The 25000-nt window shown below is 34.4% G+C and overlaps 4 protein-coding genes and 3 non-coding genes across 7 annotated transcripts; 3 read left to right on the top strand and 4 right to left on the bottom strand.

The window, feature by feature from the left end:
- Window positions 1-9622: 9622 nt before the first annotated feature.
- TRNAF-GAA lies at window positions 9623-9695 on the top strand. Its single transcript has one exon. It is a non-coding gene; the product is annotated as a tRNA-Phe (tRNA).
- A 628-nt stretch (window positions 9696-10323) lies between these two features.
- Window positions 10324-10922, bottom strand: LOC125213840 (ATP synthase epsilon chain, chloroplastic). The gene has a single exon (XM_048114591.1). The coding sequence runs from the start codon at window positions 10842-10844 to the stop codon at window positions 10443-10445; it is 402 nt and encodes a 133-aa protein (XP_047970548.1). The 5' UTR covers window positions 10845-10922; the 3' UTR covers window positions 10324-10442.
- On the bottom strand, window positions 10849-11662 carry LOC125210546 (ATP synthase subunit beta, chloroplastic-like). The gene is made up of 2 exons (XM_048110089.1): window positions 10922-11662; window positions 10849-10866 (listed from the first exon to the last, which is right to left on the bottom strand). The coding sequence occupies exons 1-2, from the start codon at window positions 11645-11647 to the stop codon at window positions 10849-10851; spliced, it is 744 nt and encodes a 247-aa protein (XP_047966046.1). The 5' UTR covers window positions 11648-11662.
- A 614-nt stretch (window positions 11663-12276) lies between these two features.
- On the top strand, window positions 12277-13889 carry LOC125213839 (ribulose bisphosphate carboxylase large chain). Its single transcript, XM_048114589.1, has one exon. The coding sequence runs from the start codon at window positions 12422-12424 to the stop codon at window positions 13874-13876; it is 1455 nt and encodes a 484-aa protein (XP_047970546.1). The 5' UTR covers window positions 12277-12421; the 3' UTR covers window positions 13877-13889.
- A 311-nt stretch (window positions 13890-14200) lies between these two features.
- Window positions 14201-17069, top strand: LOC125213838 (acetyl-coenzyme A carboxylase carboxyl transferase subunit beta, chloroplastic-like). The gene has a single exon (XM_048114588.1). It carries the CDS (start codon window positions 14549-14551, stop codon window positions 16004-16006), a length of 1458 nt encoding a protein of 485 aa, XP_047970545.1. The 5' UTR covers window positions 14201-14548; the 3' UTR covers window positions 16007-17069.
- A 3755-nt stretch (window positions 17070-20824) lies between these two features.
- TRNAW-CCA lies at window positions 20825-20898 on the bottom strand. The gene has a single exon. It is a non-coding gene; the product is annotated as a tRNA-Trp (tRNA).
- A 174-nt stretch (window positions 20899-21072) lies between these two features.
- On the bottom strand, window positions 21073-21146 carry TRNAP-UGG. The gene has a single exon. It is a non-coding gene; the product is annotated as a tRNA-Pro (tRNA).
- Between the last annotated feature and the right edge of the window lie 3854 nt (window positions 21147-25000).

The raw sequence follows: 25000 nt of genomic DNA, 5'->3' as shown, positions 1-25000 counted from the left end.
CTTTGCATAGGTTGTCAGAGAATCAAACAACACATAAATGTGGTAATGTGCGCTTTGTAAGTGCCCTTTTCAATCGACTGCTCAAACACCAATTAAACTAACCTAAACACCAATTAAACTAACCTATGTTTATGGTATATATAGGGAGAAGTTCTAATGGGAATCTTTGATTCTTTTCTCAATGTGAGAACATGTGAATATTTTTAATCAAGGTGTACTGTAAATATCTATGGTGTGCATTTTTTTTTACTCAAGTATAACCAATTTAGTGTTTTAGTGCTTTTGATAGCTTAACTTTATAGACGTTTGATAATATTCCGATTTTTTAAAATATTAGAGACAGCAAATTTAGTAGCCCCATGGTGTAATCGTGATGCCCATAGCCCATTTCTCACTTCTGTCTTACCTTTAATCGTTGCACAATCATGCACTGTCTCATTGTTGGTATAATGTTTATAAATGGGCATCATCTTGACAAATTTCCGAATTGATTTTCTAATTTCTTTTTGTCGATATAAATATATAGAATAGAAAATGTTTCCATCATAAAACAATTGTGGAATTAGGGTGGTGTATAGAATTTGAACCTGAATTTGTTTCTTAGTTTTGAATTAGACCTTTATATATTTATTGAATAGTAGTAACATTTACTATGTATAGAAATTAATTAAAAATAAAATTGTAGTATAAGTTGAGTTGATATATAAGTAGATGAATCTACATAAATAGCATAAGAAATGAGTGTTCCAAATGGAGCTCCCCCTAAATTAAGGCGTTGAACAGGTCTCCCTCTTCTTGCTTAATTAGCCGACAATAACTACCTAAACATCTCTCCCTCATAAACTCCATTAAAGTCAAATCACCAATCTGTAATGCCCTCATTGGCAAATATGTCTTCCTTTCAAATATCAAAAGTAAAATCACATTATAATTCTATATGCGTTTAAGCTGTAGAACAATTAATCAAATATTATCAAGGCCCACGTGCTGACATCATGTCCCTAGTTATATGATTTAAACTTCTAGCAATTAACATACATAATCAACTCATAAATATATATACTAGTACAACTCATATTATACTTGACCTAGTTACACTCCATGATCTCATTTGTACACCGATATTCTCACATATTCATCTTTAATTATATGTTAAAAAAAACTGCAACATTTAATACTCAATATAATTATAATACCTCGTTGGATATATACACATCTAGAAATTAAGTACATAGCTTGATTCACTCGTGCATAATGATAAAGTTTACAATTATGTTTTCATATTTTGTTTGAATTAGTTCGAGCATAAATGGTTTCAGATCTATCTAAATCTGGACATTTATGTCAAATTCTAAATTTGGATCGAACCAAAACGATAGGTCGATCTCATAATAATATATGTATACGTAGTATAAAGTATAAACAAAGTAGTTTGAAGTATGAGAAAAATAAAATAAAAAATACTAAAAATTAATGAATGGTTATGAGGTGTTAAACAAATAAAGGTGGGGGCCGGTGTGGGGTGGCGACCATTAACTTGTTGTTGATGATGAATTATTGTTTAGGATGTCTGCGTGATTGACGTTCAACTCTATAATTGTTTAAGCTTTGCTTTACATGGGAAAGATCTCCCGAATCTTACTAACTACATCATATGATAGAGAGAGAAATTTAATTATACTTGATTCAAATGAGTTATAATCTTCTAAATTATTTTAAATTAATCAGAGTGGCTTCCAAAGTCTTCACCACAACTCCAACCATGTCCCACCTTTGTCTCCCCCTTTACGTCTATGTAAATCACAACTACTTAATTTATATCTAATTCCCTAACTTGGGTCTAATTCCAGGATTTTACTCACCAATAAAACTTGATTTGGGTCCCACTAGAATATTTAGGTCATGTATCAATCGTATGTGTATTTAATCAGAAAAATAGAATTATGTTTATACATATCAATTGTGAGTATGTATTAAGAAGTACTCGATTCTGTTCTGTCACTTGCCGACTATCTACTTAGTGACAAAAGTTTTGCTTTATTTTTATCCCTTAAAATTAGTTTAAATAAAAACTGCATAAGATGGCACCTATTTTTTCTGAGATTCATGCATCTTTATTCGTGGGCCCAAGTTATTTTTGAACATTGAGACCCTAACGGAACTACAAGTCATAGTGAACTAGGTTTTTGGTAATAGTTTATAATTTATTTAAATAGGTCCTATGATCCTATTAACTGCGATTTAAAAAAATCTTTTATTAATGTGTATCTTTAACACACTCCTGATGATAATTTGGGCACTCGCTTTATAGGGGCTCAACAACTTGGTTTGACAATTCATTAACAAAAGACACTCATAAAATTGAATACAGTACTTAATCCATGAAATTGAACGAGTATTTGTTTAACATAAGTAAGGGGAGTATCTTTTTAAGCCATAACATTTTTGAAGTATTTTCGGAGCCAACCAAGTGATTAAAACTTTTTCTATAAGTAAAGAGGTTCATGAATCACACATAATTCCTCCGTTCCCAAATAATAAGGCAACAACATTTGAAAGTTTATAATAATCGAGATCCATTTTAGAGGACAAATCTTGCAAGTCTTTTAAATTTGTATATATGTTAAATTTATTCCACCTACACATCATACAATATAGTTCTTCCCTTCAACAATAGGAGTCCTATTAATTTTTCCATTTAGTTTTTCCATTTAGTCCATCTATCCATAAAATCTTATTTCACTTTTAGAATAAATGATAAATAAATCTCATATTCCACAAACTCATTTACTCGCATTTTATTATAAAATTAATATATATAAATAGGACTTGCATTCATTATTCTTTTAACTCGTATTTCTAAAACCAGTACTGGAGAAAGGGGCTCCTAAATGTTGACATATGGAGTATCATATAGTAATAGGTGCATACGCAAAATGATATACGAATTTGAGATGCACGTGATAAAAAATCAAAACTTAAAAAAAAAATGTGCTGAAAGCCTAGAGATCAGCAGTATAAGCATAAACAAAGAGGAACAACCATAAAGTGAGTGTTATGTCTAACTTTTGCATTTTAACTCGAATATATGTAGTGATAAATTAATAATGTAAAGCAAAAAACTCCTGATGGGAAACAAGGAAAGAAGGGCAACAAAAATTCACTGACATATTTAAATGAAGCATGCGGCGGTGAAACAACAATGTCAGAAGGGATACATAAATAACATAGTTAAGGTTTGAGAGGAAAAAGAAAGAAAGAAAAGAGATAAGCACATGCTTACCCCATTCTTGTAGGGAAACTACATGTGCTTCTCCATACAATTGGTCTCTTCCTCCTTAGACAAACTCACTAACCCTTTCTACATTCTCCACGTTGAATCCATATATATTACTCCCTTCATCCGTGATTAAGTATCTCACTTTAATGTGGCACATATTTTAAGAAATGTAAATAAAACCGGATGAAAAAAGTTACTGCACTATAAGTCCTACTTTTATATACTAATCTATAATAAAGTATGGGTGAAATGAGTTAACAAAATATGAGGTTCATTTATAAAAAATAGTCAAAAATAAAATAGGAAGAAAAGAAGGCTTAAATACCACCAATCAATTCTTTTAAAAGTTTATTCCTTTATTGTGAAATGATATCTTATATAGATCTTGATAACAATAATTTTATAAATACAACACCCACAACCATTTTTGCTTCATGCACTCCTAGGTATAAGTATTTTTGTAGGTGTAGGTCCACAATTACTGTAGTGTTTATATAAGTGCACATGTATAGTATGAAGTGATTTAATTACCATGTCTAATCCAACTTTTCCAAGCTTGTTGATTAATCAACAAATGTCCTCATCGACTACCAATTAATGGGCTTGTTAATGGTTTTCACCACCTAATACAAAACACTTTAATTTCAAGTGACTTTAATCATGTCTTTAATCTTTCTTGTTGATAGAAGTGATGCCAATACTATCATGTTCTTGAGATTGCCTAAATCTTCAATATGGCCCACTAATTCGTGTTAATCAAGACAATTGAGCCAATGAGAGATCCTTACATGGGTTTAGCACAAGATTATTTCGACATAATCCTTTCACAACATAACATCAACACCATTAATTAACCTTTTCTCATCATCCTTTCTTCTATTTTTTTCTCAGCCATTACTTTGGAAGCATCCAAAAGGATTCCAAATGTGGCTTATTTTTCAAGTTGCAAGCCCCCTTTTTTGGATATGTTCAAAGCATATTTTGAGTTTTGTCCAAACAGTGTGGTATCTTGCTGCAATAATTAATAGTACTACAAGTCTCTTCATGTATTCCAAGCTACACTACCAACCTAATTAATTCATCTGATTAAATAATCAAGATCCATATACAAGTAGTTGGGTTGGGTGGAGTTGCTTTAAAGTCATGTGAAGTGACTCCATATATATATATTTGTACTTTTAAACACACATAAATTTATAATTGTATATACTAATAGTATTAGTACTACTCTAATTAGCTTTGTGTCTTAGGCCAATGTTGCCCCTATAGCTAGGATGTCTAATATAGTTTAAACAATTGGGGGTGGGCTGGTCAATAAATGAGACAAATCAAATGTGATTGGATTTGTTTATAGAGAGTGGACACACTTGGTTAGACGGCAACATAAAAACCCTTGTTACACGATGATTTGAAATACAATAGTTATGAGGCGCAAGCACATGCCACGGGATTAAATATAGTAAGTGTACTTTGGTAGATGGGCATATGATATAATACTAGAATAAAATACACTTGTTAGATGTACTCAAATTCATGAATTTTCGAGTTTTAAGGAAAGAAAAATAATTATTCTAAAAGATGAGCCATAATAGAAAAGCTAAGGTTATCCATTCTCAAAATCAGTTAAGTGGAGTCTTGGCAATTTGAAACTCTAATAAAAACAGAAATTAAGATAATAATTATGCATTGGTTAGATAGATTGGTTTTTTAAATAATGGAGTATTTCAACAAAGCACCTCTTGCCATGTGGACAACTTCTGGTTCTGGTCATTTGTCAGCAATTATATTAACAAAACTCCCAACTTATCCTGCCACGTCGAATATAGGATATACACATCAGCATGATACAATAGTTTTATTTTTTAATTAGGAATTTAGGATGCTTTCACATTAGCATTAGTAGTTTGATTTGAAATCACTAATTAGTGATCTAATTATATTCACAAATGGAGCGGTCGAATTTTTATGGGAATATTATTGACTAGGTATTAGATTAAAAATGTAGTACAATAAAGGCATACATCTATCGACAAATCAACGAATTATAAGATTCAATTTATGCCAAACAATAGAATCTAACTATATATATTATGCATATGCATGTGAACGACTAAGTCTTACCTTGCTAGCTAGAGATAAGAATTATAATATATTTCTACACCTGAAAACATGGTGACCTTACTTCAAGAAAAGAACCTTGGATAAACAAATCCTACAAGATTTTGGAGGCATTTATGATTTGGGCAAATAGAAAAAATACAAGTGGCGTTTAAGTGTCTCGAGATCGACAACAAAATTAAATTAAGTAGATAAAGTTTGGTAACGACAAGAAAAATTTCCCAACCAAAGACTACTGTAGTTTCAAGTGAATTGTTATTTGTGCATTAGGTCATCCCCTAAATTTAAATATTCTTGTTTCAAACCATATATATATAGTACTACATTCTATATTTTAGTGTACTTTGGTGTGTTGAGATGTCTATTATCACATAACCAAAAATGGCATCTTCTGATCTATCCGAATCATCAATAGTTGCATCTCCTTGCAAGTTGAGATTATTCCTTAAAGTATTATTATTGGTTTAGTGTAAGCAAGTCTCCTCAAGACACGCCACTAATTTGGGGTGTTCTACAATATTAGTGACACTTTTGTAAATTCAATATTTACTCGGTATATAAGCACTCTATATATAGATCCAACATTTTTACCTAATACCAAAGTCAAACATTTCAAAACTTTAGAATACATTGAAAATAGGAGTATATGTTTTTGTTAAGGTGCCAAACAACATATCAAAACTGTTTATGAATCGATATTGGTTTGATAGAAATTGATGGTCGATGTATATATATAGTGGCAGATTTAGGGGTGATAGGTTCAGTTGAAGTACCCTCAACCCAAAACATTCACTTTATATTTTTTGTGTTTTTTTTTTTGGATTTTTATTTTATTTTAGCACCTTTTGTCTACCTACACCCCTGGACGTGTATTCATATTATTGGCATCTCTTACCAACTGAGTTGTGTTTCATTGACAATTTTCTACTTTAGCTTTCTCAAGGTTTACTTTCTGCATCTGACATTGTTAGTGATTATTTGAGTATCGTTTGATGGGTCATGAACCGTCTAATGGGAGACTATCCAAGGAGGATCAAACCTTGAAGTGACATGGTATAAACTAGGTGGCAAAGCACACGAACCCTGAAGAGAGAGAGATTTTCAGATAGAAGATTTAATTCCATATCTTCCAACTATGATAGCGAATAAACAGAGGATAAAAACCAATATTTTACAGAGAGCAGATTGGCTACGAAACTCCAACCCTTTGATAAAGATAGTTGATGTCCAGTCACTCACCATTTAACTACACTAAACAAACTTATTTGTCAGTCTGATAAAGGTGAATTAGCTATAAAAAAATTAAAAGATTACTCTACGTGTTGCTCTGATATGCATTGGATCACTTGATATGATCCCCAGTCACTGTATCAATGAACCAGTTCTCACTCCATAAAAGAAAAGAATGATTTGCAAGTAAAGGTAATAGTATATTTTTCAAATTCATGGAAGTAGTATCTGCTCCAACCCATCATCTTTACATAGTTAATAAGAGAAAAGGTTGCACATGAAGAGCCTGCAAAGTATTTCATCTTTATATAGATTCATTTTCCTATAGAAACTGAACTCACCTGTTCCCTTAGACGCCGATACCTAAAAACTCTTCATCCTATAAATTGCTGTTGTTTAAGCCTCTAGTTTGCACTAGACGAAGCAACGTATCTTGTTCTAGTAAAGGAAGATAGGATACTTTATAATCTACTTGTGTAAGGAAAGAGTGTTTAGCAGCAGAAATCTCAGTTCCATATTATCAGCTGTGGAGAGGAAAATATCTCGAGTTTCTCTATGCAAACAGATCATTTGCATGAACCTCTTCAGAAGGGTCATGTAACATAACTCAAAACAGGCATTTCAAAATTGGAACAATGAAGCTCCACAAACACCATACAATTTGTCGTGCCTTATTCAATCTGGATCGGATGGAATTATATTATGGAGTATGAATAAACAACCTCCCGTGCATACTAAGCCCCAAGAATGATAGCATTGTATAATTCACTAAACTTCCTAGGAAAGAATTAGAACTCTCAAACATCATCATTTTCTGCAGTTTATTTATGCAGATTTGGATTTGTGAAATACTCCATATTTCATGCTTACTTGTGCTTATTAAGATATCAATATCACATAGTATTATAAAAATATTAAACTTTGGATTCTGATTTCAACCAATCAAATTCTACCTTCATTAAGACTAATCAAAACTCATTACCTAGCTCATAAGGCAATCGAGAGTTCATCGACATACGCAACTCAGATGTCAAATCAAATCATTTCACTAATCAATTGCACATTCGTATAAACATTTGAAGATGAATTTTAGTAGTTGAGCACCTCAAATTCGCCGCCGACCGTAGATCATGGAACCTCACGGATCTCCACGCCAAAACACAATTTCACCTACAAATCTCATTCAAAATTCAATGAAACTTGTGCCGAGAAAGGGCCGATCGATTTAATCAGTGAATTCCAACTAACCGCACCGATTATAGTAAGAAAGATAAACAAAATCGATTCGCAAAAGCACATTAAACACATACGCACAATCTCGTAACGAGTACTATGATAATTTGTAGAATAACATATGCATTTGGGGAAAATCAGAGTCTAGCAGCAGCCAGCAAGGAATTACTCGTGACTTTCGAAATACGCGTGATATGATTATGATTGAAAATTCGGATCAAATCATACAAAATTAAATGATTAAAAAATTTAAATTATTGGAAGGGAATTGCGCTATGCGCGTACGTGAAGTATGAGCAGAACTAAGTAGTAGGCCCATACTCATTAAATAATATGAGCTGAGCCCAATCTACAATCACGTTACTTAAGCCCATCTAAAAATATCAACAAATGATGGCAAAATTTTTGTAGACAACAATATATTGCACCAACATACCAGTTGAGGTTTGAAAATAACAGTATAGTTTCTAATCACATCACATTTATAATTGGTATACTTCTAGAGCTGTTATGCTGTGAATAAATAATAACGGTGGGGTGAAGAGTCAAATGGTTTGGCACTTCCGCCTGAGGGGAAGAGTTTATAGAATTTTGAATCAGAGTTCTGGATTTTTCTTCATCCTTCGCCATAATAATATCTCGAGGTTTGCAGCGATAACTTGGTATATCTACTATACGCCCATTCACTAAAATATGTCTATGGTTAACTAATTGGCGGGCTGCGGGAATAGTCGAAGCCATACCCAATCGAAAAAGGATGTTATCCAAACGCATTTCAAGTAATTGTAGTAAAACTTGACCTGTTGACCCCTTGGCTTTTCCAGCGATATGAACATATTTAAGTAATTGTCGTTCTGTAAGACCATAATGAAAACGCAATTACAAAAGACAAAAAGAAGGGGGATATGGCGAAATCGGTAGACGCTACGGACTTAATTAGATTGAGCCTTGGTATGGAAACTTACTAAGTGATAACTTTCAAATTCAGAGAAACCCCGGAATTAATAAAAATGGGCAATCCTGAGCCAAATCCTTTTTTCTCAAACAAAACAAAGGTTCAAAAAACGAAAAACAAGGGATAGGTGCAGAGACTCAATGGAAGCTGTTCTAACAAATGGAGTTGACTGCGCCGGTAGAGGAATTTTTCCACGGAAACTTTAGAAAGGATGAAGGATAAACGCACCTATTGAATACTATATCAAATGATTAATAATGACTAATGTTGACCCCAATCTGTTTTTTAATATGAAAATGGAAAAATCGATGTGAATTTATTTCCTGTTGAAGAATAAATCGAATATTCATCAACTCATTCACTCCATAGTTCGATAGATCTTTTAAAGAACTTATTAATCGGACGAGAATAAAGATAGAGTCCCATTCTACATGTCAATACCGGCAACAATGAAATTTATAGTAAGAGGAAAATCCGTCGACTTTAAAAATCGTGAGGGTTCAAGTCCCTCTATCCCCAAAAAGCCTATTTGACCCCTAAAATATTTACCCTACCCCCCCTTTTCGTTAGGGGTTCCAAATTCCCTTATCTTTCGGATTCTTTGACAAAAGCATTTGGGTGTAAATGACTTTCTCTTATCACACGTGATATAGAAGACACATTGCAAATGAAGCAAGGAATGCCGAATGAATACCATTGATTGAAATTACAGGACTTGGAGAAACTTTGTAATCCCCCGTGTCCCTTTAATTGACATCACCTCCAGCCATCTACTAAAATGAGGGTGGGATGCTACATTGGAAATGGTCGGGATAGCTCAGCTGGTAGAGCAGAGGACTGAAAATCCTCGTGTCACCAGTTCAAATCTGGTTCCTGACACATGGTTTCATTTTTTTTTAATCTTTCTTTTATAAATATAAAGTAATTGATATGAAGCGAGATACTTATTGATTTCGAATATGGATCATAATCCATACTTTTCTTTTACCCTCGGACATGTTAATGTCCCCCCTACAAGTCATGGCTAAGAATATCATGACAAGCCCCTCAGCTATTTGATTAAGGGCACCTACAGATTTCATTGTTACTGTTCCAGCTGTTAAAATTAGATCCGCTTGTCTGGGACTCGATCTTGGTACTAGTCCATAACGATCAAAGTCAAACCGTGATCCTATTAGTGAAGCAAATTCAATAAAACAACAACTGGTACCATAGAGAAGCGGCCATAAACTGGAGAGTCTTGACCAATTTGAAAGATCATTTAATGTAGTTGAAATAACTGAAATTTCGGCTGTTCGATTAAGTAAAGGAAACTCAATGGAATTCATAACTTTTCAATCTTTTTTCCCTTTTCTGTCTAGTTTCCTTTGATTATTGTAGGGCATATCTCATTTCAAGATTTATCGACTGACTTGATGGGGATCCTATTTCCAGTCTACTTCATTTTTTTAGTTCAATTTTAGTTAATTGCTTTAGTTAGTATAACTCCCTTTTCTCTTTTTATAGATTTTATAGTTTTATTTATTTCATTTTTGAATTGCGTTGTATCAAAATTGGATTCTGTCGAGTGAATGCAATCAAAATAGGGTTTAGAAACTCTTTTGATTATTTGAACGCACCAACTAGTTATGAAATTGCACTGACAGCCTCGACTCTTGTCCTAGCTCGTCGGAGAGCTAGATTTGCCTCAATTATTTGTCTCTTTCCTTCAGCTTTTCTCAAACTAGCTTCTGCTATTTTAAGAGTTTCCTGAGCTTCTTGTGGATCAATATCACTACCCTTTTCCGCATCATTTACTAAAACAGTGATCTCATTATTGCCTATTCTAGCAAAACCGCCCATCAGAGCCATCGTTAACCATTGGTCCTTAAGGCGTATTCTCAAAATCCCTATATCTACAGCTGTAGCAATAGGAGCATGATTTGGTAATACGCCAATTTGACCACTATTTGTAGATAAAATGATTTCTTTCACTTCTGAATCCCAAACAATTCGATTAGGGGTCAGTACACAAAGATTTAAAGTCATTTCTTCAAATTGCTCTCCATTTCTAAGTTGATAGCCTTCGCGGTAGCTTCATCGATATTCCCTACTAAATAAAAGGCCTGTTCATTCATCTGGCCATAAACTAAAGCCACTTTTGATTCTGCAATATTTTCTTCATTAATTACTCCAGATTCTTTCATTTCCATGTAAAGATCATTTCCTTCACGAGTACGTTCACCCACTCCGCCAAATACGGATACCCCCCCATGGGCTTTGGCAATATTGTTAATCAATTCCATAATGAGTACCGTTTTACCAACCCCAGCTCCACCAAATAGTCCGATTTTTCCCCCGCGGCGATAAGGTGCTAAAAGATCTACTACTTTAATTCCTGTTTCAAAAATAGATAATTTTGTATCTAACTGTATAAAGGCAGGCGCAGATCGATGAATAGGAAATGTTGTACGAGTATCTACAGGACCTAAATTATCAACAGGCTCTCCAAGCACATTAAAAATGCGTCCTAGAGTCGCTCCACCGACTGGAACACTTAGAGGAGCTCCCGTATCAATCACTTCCATTCCTCTCATCAGACCATCTGTAGCACTCATAGCTACAGCTCTAACTCGATTATTTCCTAATAATTGCTGTACCTCACAAGTCACATTAATTGGTTGACCAACAGTATCTCGGCCTTTAACTACCAGAGCGTTATAAATATTAGGCATCTGGCCTGGCGGAAAGGCCGCATCTAGTACCGGACCAATGATTTGGATAATACGCCCCAGGTTTTTTTTTTCAAGCGTGGAAACCCCAGAACCAGAAGTAGTAGGATTCATTCTCATAATATAATAAATAAAAAAATATGTCGAAATTTTTTTGTGAAAATTATCGAATTCAAAATAAATGTCCGATAGTATGTCGATCGGTTAATTCAATAACAAATGGGAGTTAGCACTCAATTTTGGTGGTGCCCTCCAATCGAATCCAATTCAATCGTTTACTCTTCAATGATTCAATGAGTTAATTTTCAAACTCAAGCAAGCTATTTTAAAAATTTCAAGTGGATGAATAAAGATCTTGAGAACGTTTTTCATTTGTCTATTATTATAGACAATCCCATCTATATTATATAAAATATTCTATGGAATTCGAACCCGAACTCTATTTACATTACGATGCATTATTTATATCTTATTGGCTTTTCTTTTTTTTTATTTCAGCATATCGATTTAGGTCTATAGCCTATTCTTTTCGTTTTTTTATACCCTTTCATCATCATTTCATAGATGAATTAGCCCTACTTTCACATCTAGGATTTACATATATAACATATACCACTGTCAAGAGGAAATTTCTTATTAGTTAGGTTAGGTATTTCGATTCCAAAAAAGATCAAAAGGAAAAATGGGGTTGCGCTATATATATGAAAGAGTATACAATAATGATGTGTTTGGTAAATCAAATACCATGGTCTAATAATCAAACATTCTGATTAGTTGATAATATTAGTATTTAGTATTAGTTGGGAAGTTTGTGAAAGATTCCTGGGAAAAGTTTCATTAACGCCCAATTCATTCGTGTCGAGTAGACCTTGTTGTTGTAAGAATTCTTAATTCATGAGTTGTAGGGAGGGATTTATGTCACCACAAACAGAGACTAAAGCAGGTGTTGGATTCAAAGCGGGTGTTAAAGAGTACAAATTGACTTATTATACTCCTGAATACGAAACCAAAGATACTGATATCTTGGCAGCATTCCGAGTAACTCCTCAACCTGGAGTTCCGCCTGAAGAAGCAGGGGCCGCGGTAGCTGCCGAATCTTCTACTGGTACATGGACAACTGTGTGGACCGATGGACTTACCAGTCTTGATCGTTACAAAGGGCGATGCTACCACATTGAGCCCGTTCCTGGAGAAAAAGATCAATATATCTGTTATGTAGCTTACCCTTTAGACCTTTTTGAAGAAGGGTCTGTTACTAACATGTTTACTTCCATTGTAGGAAATGTATTTGGATTCAAAGCTCTACGTGCTCTACGTCTGGAAGATCTGCGAATTCCTGTTGCTTATGTTAAAACTTTCCAAGGCCCGCCTCATGGGATCCAAGCTGAGAGAGATAAATTGAACAAGTACGGTCGTCCTCTGCTGGGATGTACTATTAAACCTAAATTGGGGTTATCTGCTAAAAACTATGGTAGAGCGGTTTATGAATGTCTTCGCGGTGGACTTGATTTTACCAAAGATGATGAGAACGTGAACTCCCAGCCATTTATGCGTTGGAGAGACCGCTTCTTATTTTGTGCCGAAGCAATTTATAAATCACAGGCTGAAACAGGTGAAATCAAAGGGCATTACTTGAATGCTACTGCGGGTACATGCGAAGAGATGATGAAAAGAGCTATATTTGCTAGAGAATTGGGAGTTCCTATCGTAATGCACGACTACTTAACAGGAGGATTCACTGCAAATACCAGTTTGGCTCATTATTGCCGAGATAATGGCTTACTTCTTCACATTCACCGTGCAATGCATGCAGTTATTGATAGACAGAAGAATCACGGTATGCACTTCCGTGTACTAGCTAAAGCGTTACGTCTGTCCGGTGGAGATCATGTTCACTCTGGTACCGTAGTAGGTAAACTTGAAGGAGAGAGAGACATTACTTTAGGCTTTGTTGATTTACTACGTGATGATTTTGTTGAAAAAGATAGAAGCCGCGGTATTTATTTCACTCAAGATTGGGTCTCCCTGCCAGGTGTTATTCCCGTGGCTTCAGGGGGTATTCACGTTTGGCATATGCCTGCTCTGACCGAGATCTTTGGAGACGATTCTGTACTACAGTTCGGTGGAGGAACTTTAGGACACCCTTGGGGTAATGCGCCAGGTGCTGTAGCTAACCGAGTAGCTGTAGAAGCGTGTGTACTAGCTCGTAATGAAGGACGTGATCTTGCTGCTGAGGGTAATGCAATTATCCGTGAAGCTTGCAAATGGAGTCCTGAACTAGCTGCCGCTTGTGAGGTATGGAAAGAAATCAAATTTGAGTTTAAAGCAGTGGATACTTTGGATAAATAAAAATAAGGAAAATGAAAAGTAATTACTCTCGGTTCTCTTAATTGAATTGCAATTAAACTCGGCCCAATCTTTTACTAAAAGGATTGAGCCGAATACAAAGATTCTAGCGCATTGCACGTATTTTGGATAAATACACATATCTCTAGATATAGAAGATTTGAAATAGAAATATAAGACTCGAATTTTTCTAGTGTTGTCTTGGATCCACAATTAAACCTATGGATCCTTGGGATTGGTATATTCTTTAATATATCCTGTAGTTTCTCTGAATCAAGCGAAGTATCATAAATCTTTCGACCCATCCTGTATATTGTCTTTTTCGTTCCGTGTTCGAATAGAGTCTTAATTTATTACTTGTTATTAGACGAGATTTTACGAAAAAATTCTTTCTAGGAGAGAACAAACATTTCTTTTTTTGTTCGATGCAAAGAGACAGAAGAATAAAAAGGGATTCCATCATATTCATATATCATATTTATAGTGAAGTCTTATCCCCGGATTTCCACAAAAGAGAATCCCTATTCACACTTCCTGTTAGTAGTGATTGAATTTCTATGTTTAGTTTGATAATAAATAAGATATTCAAATCAAAATAAAGAATTGTGGATCGAATGACTATTCATCTATTGTATTTTTATATAATATAGTACAAATAGGGGGCAAGAAAACTCTATGGAAAGGTGTTGGTTTAATTCGACGGTGTTTAAGAAGGAGTTACAACGTGGGTATGGGATAAAGAAATTAATGGACAATCTTAGTCCTTTTGAAAATACCAGTGAAAGTGAAGATCTGAATCCAAAAGGTAGGGCTAAAAACATTCATAGTTGGAGGGGTCGTGGAAATTCTAGTTACAGTGATGTTGGTCGTTTATTTGGCATCAAAGACATTCGGAATTTCATCTCTGATGAGACTTTTTTAGTTAGGGATAGTAATGGAGATAGTTATTCTATCTATTTTGATATAGAAAATCAGATTTTTGAGATTGACAGCAATCATTCTTTTCTGAATGAACTACAAAGTTATTTTTCTAGTTATCGCAACATGTATGATACTCAATCTAGTTGGAATAATCACATTACTGGTTGCATTGACGCTTATCTTCAGTCTCGAATCTGTATTGATACGCCCATTCTAAGTGATCTTCAGTCTCGAATCTGTATTGATACGCCCATTCTAAGTGATAGTAGTGACGGTTACATTTCTAGGTGCGTTTTTAATAAACGTAAAACTTCTAGTCAAGGCCGGGGGTCCAGTATACTAACCCGTGCTAAGAGTAGTGATTTAACTCTAAGAGAAAGGTCTAGTGATCTCGCTGCAACTCAAAAATACAGGCATTTGTGGCTTCAATGCGAAAATTGTTATGCATTAAATTATAAGAAACTTTTGAAATCACAAATGAATGTTTGTGAACAGTGTGGATACCATTTGAAAATTAGTAGTTCAGAAAGAATCGAAGTTTCGATTGATCCCGGGACTTGGGAACCTATGGATGAAGACATGATCTCCGTGGATCCCATTGGATTTCATTCGGAGGAGGCGCGTTATAAAGATCGGATTGATTCTTATCAAAGAAAGACAGGATTAACTGAGGCTATTCAAACAGGCATAGGTCAACTAAATGGTATTCCCGTAGCAATTGGGGTTATGGATTTTCAGTTTATGGGGGGTAGTATGGGATGCGTAGTCGGGGAGAAAATAACCCGTTTGATTGAGTACGCTACCAATCAATTTCGACCTCTTATTATAGTGTGCGCTTCGGGGGGAGCGCGCATGCAAGAAGGGAGTTTGAGCCTGATGCAAATGGCTAAAATATCGTCTGCTTTATATGATTATCAATCAAATAAAAAGTTATTGTATGTATCAATCCTTACATCTCCTACTACTGGTGGGGTAACAGCCAGTTTTGGTATGTTGGGAGATATTATTATTGCCGAACCAAATTCCTACATTGCATTTGCGGGTAAAAGAGTAATTGAACAAACATTGAATAAAACAGTACCCGAAGGTTCACAAGCGGCTGAATATTTATTCCAGAAGGGCTTATTTGACCTAATCGTACCGCGTAATCTTTTGAAAAGTGTTCTGAGTGAGTTATTTAAGCTCCACGCCTTCTTTCCTTTGAATTTGTAGAGTGCACCAAGTTCCATTTTTATATTTTATTTGTAGCAAACAAGTAGTTAGCTTATCCGAATCTTATCGGAATCAAAGTAACTAAAAGGGGAGTTTTCTTTGGCGACCTAAGATCTAATTGTAGAAAGAATCAAAATCAAAAGTTGCGGATAACTCTTTCTTTATTAAATTCGAAGACAAGAACAAAACACAAAGAAACGAAGACAAAAATGAATTATCATATGGATCTTTCATGTAGATAGATGAATAAGTCCGTTTATTTAGTTATATATTCCATTCCTTGGACTTATTCTATATACTCACTTAGATGCTTAATATCTCTAATACAAAATTTGCAAATTGAATTAATTAATAATAACTACGAATTCATACTAATTACAATTATTAATTATAATTAGTATAAATATAAAATATGATATTAAAAAAAATAAGAACAGGTACAAATAATAAACCGAGGTACCCCATTTTATGACAACTTTCCACTTTCCCTCTATTTTTGTGCCTTTAGTAGGCCTAGTATTTCCGGCAATTGCAATGGCTTCTTTATTTCTTCATGTTCAAAAAAACAAGATTGTTTAGATCTGAGGGGACCCAATCTCATTCGTTTTTTTTGAAACTTATACTTGTAGCATAACATAGATATTTATTTCAGAAAAGAAAATATAATAGAACATGTGATTTCTGCCAAACATAAAGGAAAAAGCTGTTATGCCTGCAGAAAATGATCTATAGCTAACTGAATTCTAGCCAGTTTCAAATAGATCAGGATCGCTGGATGCCTAAAATGTAAAGTTGGTCGATTTATATGTATATCAATATGTATATTGGGATCATATGAAGGGTATGTTATTATTTTAGATCTAAACAAATTTGATGAATTACCCCTAAAAGTTCCCATTAAACTAGTGCTAGTTCACACCAAACTAGTGCTAGTTAATGAAAGTTCATTCGGAAACAAAAAAAGTAAAGTCAAAATCATTTGGGGTATTCTCTCAATTTCAATAAAATGCAATCGGATGAAGTATGAGTTGGCGATCAGAACATATATGGATAGAACTTATAACGGGGTGTAGGAAATTTGTCTTTTCAGAGCTACCGCCCTGATAAAAAAAATATTCTTGTAATAGGGCCTGTCCCCGGCCAGAAATATAGTGAAATCACCTTTCCTATTCTTTCCCCCGACCCCGCTACTAAGAAAGATGTTCACTTCTTAAAATATCCTATATATGTAGGAGGAAATAGGGGAAGGGGTCAGATTTATCCCGACGGAAGCAAGAGTAACAATACAGTTTATAATGCTACAGGGGCGGGTATAGTAAGCAAAATCATACGAAAAGAAAAAGGGGGATATGAAATAATCATAACAGATCCATCGGATGGACGTCAAGTGGTTGATATTATCCCTCCAGGACCAGAAGTTCTTGTTTCAGAGGGTGAATCCATCAAATTGGATCAACCATTAACGAGTAATCCTAATGTGGGTGGATTTGGTCAGGGGGATGCCGAAATAGTACTTCAAGATCCATTACGTGTCCAAGGCCTTTTGGTCTTCTTGGCATCTGTTATTTTGGCACAAATATTTTTAGTTCTTAAAAAGAAACAGTTCGAGAAGGTTCAATTGGCCGAAATGAATTTCTAGACTCGCGGATTTATTGACACCAGGTTCGTAAAAAGAACAAAATTTTTGTTGTCAATTTTATATGATCAAAAAAAATAAATTCTGAAAAACCTTTTATTTATTTGCTCTTTTTCTACCAACTTCGGGGACTCCCTTGTAGCGCAATCTTAGTCATAACGCACGCTTAGTCATAATAGGTAGATTTTTGTTTGAAGAAGACTATTTTATTTGACTTTATGGTTTTACCACCCTTTATCTTTGTTCAAATTGAATTGACAGGGCTGTGTTACTATTGCCATATTTCAATGCCATAAAATTGGGATAGAGATTAGCATAAATAAGCGGAGAATCGGATGAACCAGAAGCGTGGGGAACAAAAAATTCTAGGAGGCATTATTTGTTTTGTCTTCCTAGTCTTCGACACAAGAAAAGGAATTTTCCAAACCCCCCTTCTTGTGTCGAAAGAGTAATCTGTTTGTCAAAAACTCCTAGTCTTGTTTTCGTTTTTCCAGATGTATCGTAACTTTACTTTTTTTTTCGATTTATTACGTATAATAAAATATATAAAGTAGTGGACAAACCATTGAGATACTCAAATCTAAAAAATATAGGGATAAGTAGGGTAAGAAAGAGTATCGAAAGTATTTGTGCGAGATCTAATCTACAGAAATAAAAAATATAGAATAATTCTATATATAAAATAGAATTAGAATCCAGGAAATTGAGTGATTCCCCCTTTGTTCTAACTTGGAAAGTACCCATAGATACTATCAAGATCAAGGAAGAGGTGTTCTGAATCAACCAATGAAGTTCATTTTTCAAAAGCATCATCAGAAAAAATAGAATGGAGTTTTTTGAACCAGCAGAAAAAGAAATCCACTTTGTCATTTAGACAAAAAAAGACTCTGATTCTTAAGAACCCAACGGGCCCTTTCCCCTCGAATCAGACAAACTAAAGAAGGGAATCCCGTTGAGTTCCTACGCTTTCATGTCACAACTCCATTCATCCGATTACTACAGGGATGAACCTAATCCGGAATATGAACCATAAAAGAAAATGCCTACTAAACCGATCACAAGAATACCAGTTACAGTACCTATTATCCAAAGAGGAATCCTTCCAGTAGTATCGGCCATTTACTCCACTTCCCTCCAAATTTCATAAAGTGGTCGTGCTAGAGACATAAACAGTCAGGGATAATTATGAGATCCTTCCGAACGGGCTAAAAGAATGCCTAGAATTATTAGTTTTTTTCTTTCATTTGCCTAATTGAAAAAATAATTGGAAAATAAAACAGCAAGTACAAAAATGAGTAATAACCCCCAGTAGAGACTGGTACGATTCAATTCAACACTTTGTTCATTCGGGTTTGATTGTGTCATAGCTATATAATTCGGGATTAGGTTTATCGTTGGATGAACTGCATTGCTGATATTGACCCCAAAAAAAAGACGGTAGGTACAGCCAGGCCATGAACAGCCAACCATCGCACTGTAAAAATAGGATAGGTTCGGTCTATAGTCATTTGATTAGGGCCTCCTAAAACGATCTACTAAATTCATCGAGTTGTTCCAAAGAATCAAAACGGCCAGTTATTAATGGAATTCCTTGTCGGCTCTCTGTGAAATACTCGTTTGGCCGAGGGCTTCCAAATACATCGTAAGCTAAACCGGTACTGACAAATAACCAACCCGCAATGAATAGGGAAGGTATAGTAATGCTATGAATGACCCAATATCGAATACTGGTAATAATATCCGCAAAAGAACGTTCTCCTGTGCTTCCAGACATGCTCAGCTCCACATATTCTTGTACAGTCAAAGGGGATCGATTCCGTAAAAGATGAGATCAGTAAAAGGCAATCACTGAAATGGGATCTTTGTAGGATCGTCAATATTGTACCAAGGGCATCTTTAGAGTATACCGAATCAGTATAGCTATGCTTCTTCTGACACAGCAATGCAATTTTAATCAGTATCGAAAGGAAATGCTAAAAGATTTATTTTTTCTTTTCCTTTACCTGTTGATGTAAAATGATGCTGTATTTAATATAAAATTCTTACAATGAAAGAGATTCTCATATTTCCACAATTCTATTTTAAGTGGATGCGAGATCTAGCAATTTATTTTTCATGGTTGTAGAGGCAGTTTTTGTTCGAATCCCTCCTTTTATTTTAATGAATTTTTTAATTGTCCGGTAACAAATATGATTCGATGAAAGAAAGTGAAGAAAAAATAAAATAAATGGAATCAATAGTTGTAATGAATTCTTGGATTGGATCTCAATCCAAATTTGGATCTAGCTACAAGGAAGAGGCTTTATTTTTAAATATCGAACGAAAAAATGGAAAACATAGTATTCCATAAAAATGGAATTCAAAATAATAATTCAAAAAGAGTTTCGTTTTTGAATGAAGTTACACGATCCAGTTCGTTTATTCTCGAAGGCTTGGTTGCTTGGTTGATAGGAATCGCGAGATGGCTAGATCTTAGAAATGAGGAAGCGGTTTCATTTTATATGCCTGTCACTTTCTCTTTGTTCCTGCTGTCTGTAATGATAGATGAATCAAAAATTTTCAATTGAACTTATTCTTTCAATTGGTATTTTTGTATATCTTCTTATTTTAGGAAAATGGAAACTTAGGTAAATGCTTTAGAAACATATGTATAAAAATACCAGATTTCATTTAGCCCCTTTATGCTTACTCTAACCAGTTATTTTGGTTTTCTACTAGTGGCTTTAACTATAACTTCGGCTCTATTTATTGGTTTGAGCAAGATACGACTTATTTAAACTTTCTATTTAAAAGAAACTATTTAGAAAGGAAATCCTTCTGTGAGATTCTGTGTATTCTAGAGTTACTTACCATGTCAATTATCAATTCTTGGTCATTGAGATTCACATCAATTCGGATTAATATTTAGGTATAGATATTACCGCTTTTTTCTCCTTTTCAAAAACAAAATTGAAATGATTGAAGTTTTTCTATTTGGAATCGTCTTAGGTCTAATTCCTATTACTTTGGCTGGATTATTCGTAACTGCATATTTACAATACAGGCGTGGCGATCAGTTGGACCTTTGATTAATTCAAATTTGATTGGCCTCCTCCTTTCTTTAATCCACAGGAGGTCCAATTTGAATTGTTGTGCAAGCGACTGAATTCATTTCATTTTAATTGGATCCATGAAGAAAAAATCACGCTCTGTAGGATTTGAACCCACGACATCGGGTTTTGGAGACCCACGTTCTACCGAACTGAACTAAGAGCGCTTTCTTATCAGAATAGAAAAGAATGTAAAGAAAAGATTCTTTTTTTTTTAAAGAATCCATTTTTATTTTATATGCATATATGCTATAGTTTCATAAAAATGAACGATTCCGCGCAACGCAATTTGAACCGATCTTGGTTGATTCCTCGTTACTGCTCAAAGGGTCAGTAATAGGTAGGGATGACAGGATTTGAACCTGTGACATTTTGTACCCAAAACAAACGCGCTACCAAGCTGCGCCACATCCCTTCAATTGTTCTACAGTATAATTGTAGAGAATTCCTGTCTTGTTTTCCACATCCCTATTTACTGCATTGAGAAACAAAGTTTTCTGACCATTTCGTCTTTTTTTGGCCTCATTTAACATTTTTTAACATATAATAATAAGAAAGGGAAATCTTATGGATCGTTGTACATTTCAATTGGAATTAGGGATTCCGTGTACAACTCTAAGTAACCCTTAACTACATATACATCTGATTATATATGCTTTATGTATTAAAATAAAAAAAAGGAGGTTTTTCAATGCGAGATCTAAAAACATATCTCTCCGTGGCCCCAGTACTAAGTACGCTATGGTTCGGGGCTTTAGCAGGTCTATTGATAGAGATTAATCGTTTTTTCCCCGATGCGTTGACATTCCCCTTTTTTTCATTATAGCTATTGACACCGGAAGGAATGAAGAAGATTAGAAATACAATCAAATACCTTTGACTAATCCCCCCTTATTTTCTCTTTTTTCCCTTTTTTTCTAATTTAGAATAAGGGATGAAAGAGAAAGAATAAAAGTGGATTCAACCTCTGCGAGACTCAGTCTCAAACTCGAATTAAAAAAACGAAAGGTGGGGGTAGAGTAGGAAAGTCGCGGTCTAGGGTAAGAATACAAGATCTTTAACTGCCCTTCGGATTTAAATAGATTTTTGAACTCATTGTCTTACTTATTATTTATTATGTATGACTTTGGGCTTTGATTTCATTTATTTTTATCTTTTAAAGGTGGATTTCAAGTTAATAACTTCTATTTTTTCCTTCCTTTCTTTTTCTTCATTTCGAATTAAAATAGAAGAGTTGAGTAAATCAAAAATCCAAAGGAGGTTCATGGCCAAGAAGAAAGGTGCGCGGGTAACGGTCATTTTGGAATGTACCAGTTGTATACAAAACGGTGTTAAGAAGGTATCAACGGGTATTTCCAGATATATTACTCAAAAGAATCGGCACAATACGCCCAATCGATTAGAATTGAGAAAATTCTGTCCCTATTGTTACAAACATACGATTCATGGGGAAATAAAGAAATAGATTGAACCAAGGATGTCTTATCCTTGAAAGGGGAGAAAAATGACATTATATAGAACACATTGAAATAGAAGATATTGCATTTAAATAAAAAGAATCCTATTTGTAGTTCAAATGACAATTAAGGAATAGGATTTTCGGGATAAGAAATAAACTAAACAAACAAACCATGGATAAATCCAAGCGACCCTTTCTTAAATCCAAGCGATCTTTTCGTAGGCGTTTGCCCCCGATTCAATTGGGGGATCGAATTGATTATAGAAACATGAGTTTAATTAGTCGATTTATTAGTGAACAGGGAAAAATCTTATCTAGACGAGTGAATAGATTGACCTTGAAACAACAACGATTAATTACTATTGCTATAAAACAAGCTCGTATTTTATCTTTGTTACCCTTTCTTAATAATGAGAAACAATTTGAAAGAATTGAGTCGACTACTAGAACTACCGGTCTTAGAACCAGAAATAAATAGGCTTGTTTTTTGTTCACTTCAATCAGAATTCCAATCCGAACTCAAACATGGATTCGTTTTTTTTTTTTTTGACAAATCTTAGAATCCAGATTTTTGTGTCGTAAAAAAAAAACGAATCGGAAAAAAATATTTTTTTATTGAACGTGTTCATTCATTTTGACTACTTTAAGCGCATTCTCAGAGTCATTTTGACTCCAACTCCACCCTCCCGGAGTGCATTCTCCGGGGAACCTCATTTAAATTATTTCGGTGTATTCTTTCCAATCCACTTTTTCTCTAATTTCGTTGGAAATCATATAAAGACAATTCCTATTTGATATAGCTATTTGGGCCAGTATTTTACGATTAAGAAGCAACTGCCTCTTATATAAATCATGTATTAATTTACTATAACTATAGGATACTCCCTTTTCTCGAATTACTGCGTTTATCCGAGTGATCCACAAACGGCGAAAATTTCTCTTTTGCTTATCCCTATCCCGATGAGCTGAAACCAAAGCTCTTATTTTCTGTTGAGTAATAGTTCGAGTAAGTCTTGAATGAGACCCTCGAAAACTTGATGCAAATAAACGAATTTTTGTTCTACGTTTTCGGGCTATATATCCGCGTTTAACTCTAGTCATTGAATAAATAAAATTTTGACAAATAACTAATTGATTTTTTCTTTCAGTTATTATTTTTACCGTCCTGGCCTATTAATAACCAAACGGATTTTTCCAATGTATAAAATAAAAATTCCAATGGCTTTGGCTACTATAACCTTCCCGACCACGATTTTTTGGTATTTTACTGCGAAATAGCAAAGAAATAATAAAATTTCTTTTGCTAGGTGTCAAAAATTTAGTAAAAAAAAAAAAAAGAAATAGAAATTAAATGAATAAAGAAAAAGTGGGTTTCCTCGTTTCTATGGTTACTTCTTAAACGGCGAGGTCTTCTCTATACACCGGAGCCTTTGGCTTCATTTAATATTTCATCAATGTTATTGGTAACTTGTATAGTTCACACCACACTCTTTGGCTCTACCCATGAATTATCCAGTAATAGGTCTTTCACAAGGAGACCCACCTATACAGTAACGGTATTTAATTATGAAAGTTTGCTGGGTAGCTGACCCTCGTAGTCCGTTCTTGAACGAGCGAGAACTTCATTTTTATGTTTTTTTTTCTTTTTAATTTCAATAAGATTTTTCCGCTTAATGGATAACCATTTGCTACCAATGGAGAATTGTTTCTCATCTTAAATTAAGGTGATTGGATTTGCACCAATAGAAACCATAAACTTTCTACAGAATAGAAGGATAGATTTGCTTATTTTTAGATAGTGAATGGAGTACCTTCTTCCATTCTATCCTATTCACTGGTACTGATCATTCATACTGGAAGCGGTTTTCTTGGCTTTTATGTGTCAGCTCATGATCTAAACGAGTCGCACATACACCCTAGTACATGTTCCTCGACGCTGAGGACACCCCCGAAGAGCGGGGGATTTCGTGACATTTCGAATGGGCTGTCTTGTATTTCTAATAAGTTGTTTAATAGTTGGCATGTTGAATCATATACATAATGGGCTGGTTTAGATTGATCCTAACCGGATTTTTTTATTTAATATTTATTTTTTTATTTAATATTTATATAGTCAACTTATAGATAAAATTTCAAATCACTGATTTGCACAAAATCCATTTTTTTCATTCAACTGCTACAAGATCAACAATTCCATAAGCTCGGGCTTCTGTTGCTGACATAAAAACATCTCTTTCCATGTCTTCAGATACAACCCATAAAGGTTTGCCCGTCCTTTGTACATAAACCTTTGTGAGGGTTTCGCGTAGTTTCAGTAGTTCTTCCGCTTCCAGGATAAATTCTCCTGTTTGTGCTTCATAAAAAGAACTAGCAGGTTGATGGATCATTACCCTGCTAATAGTTCTATCTGGTGTGATGAAAGAAACAGAAAAGAAAGATAAAGAAAAATAGGAAAAAGGATAAAATTGAACAACCGTACGGGCATTATCTTTTATGCATTGCATACGGCTCTATAATGAAATTAACCCCTACTTCCCGTCCAAGAAAGATAAAAATAAAATCTATCAACCCCAGACGGGTAAATGATCAAAATGCCGCCCTTCTTTTTTTTCGGAGAAGTTCAAAAATACTATGATGGCTCCGCTGCTTTCTATTTTAAAATGGATTCTTTTTTTTGTCTTTGATTCAGCAATCCCAAAGTTTCGTTTTGAGCTAACCAAAAAAGGAAATTTGGTTTTTTTCGCACTCTTTTTTTATAACTTAAATATTGTTAAGAGCCCATTGGTGTGAAAACAAACAAGTTTGTGACG

The sequence above is a fragment of the Salvia hispanica genome, chromosome 3 (genome assembly GCF_023119035.1).
Source record: "Salvia hispanica cultivar TCC Black 2014 chromosome 3, UniMelb_Shisp_WGS_1.0, whole genome shotgun sequence".
Classification (NCBI taxonomy): Eukaryota; Viridiplantae; Streptophyta; class Magnoliopsida; order Lamiales; family Lamiaceae; genus Salvia; species Salvia hispanica.
Note: the sequence above shows the minus strand (reverse complement) of the source record. Positions and strands in the feature narration are given on the sequence as shown.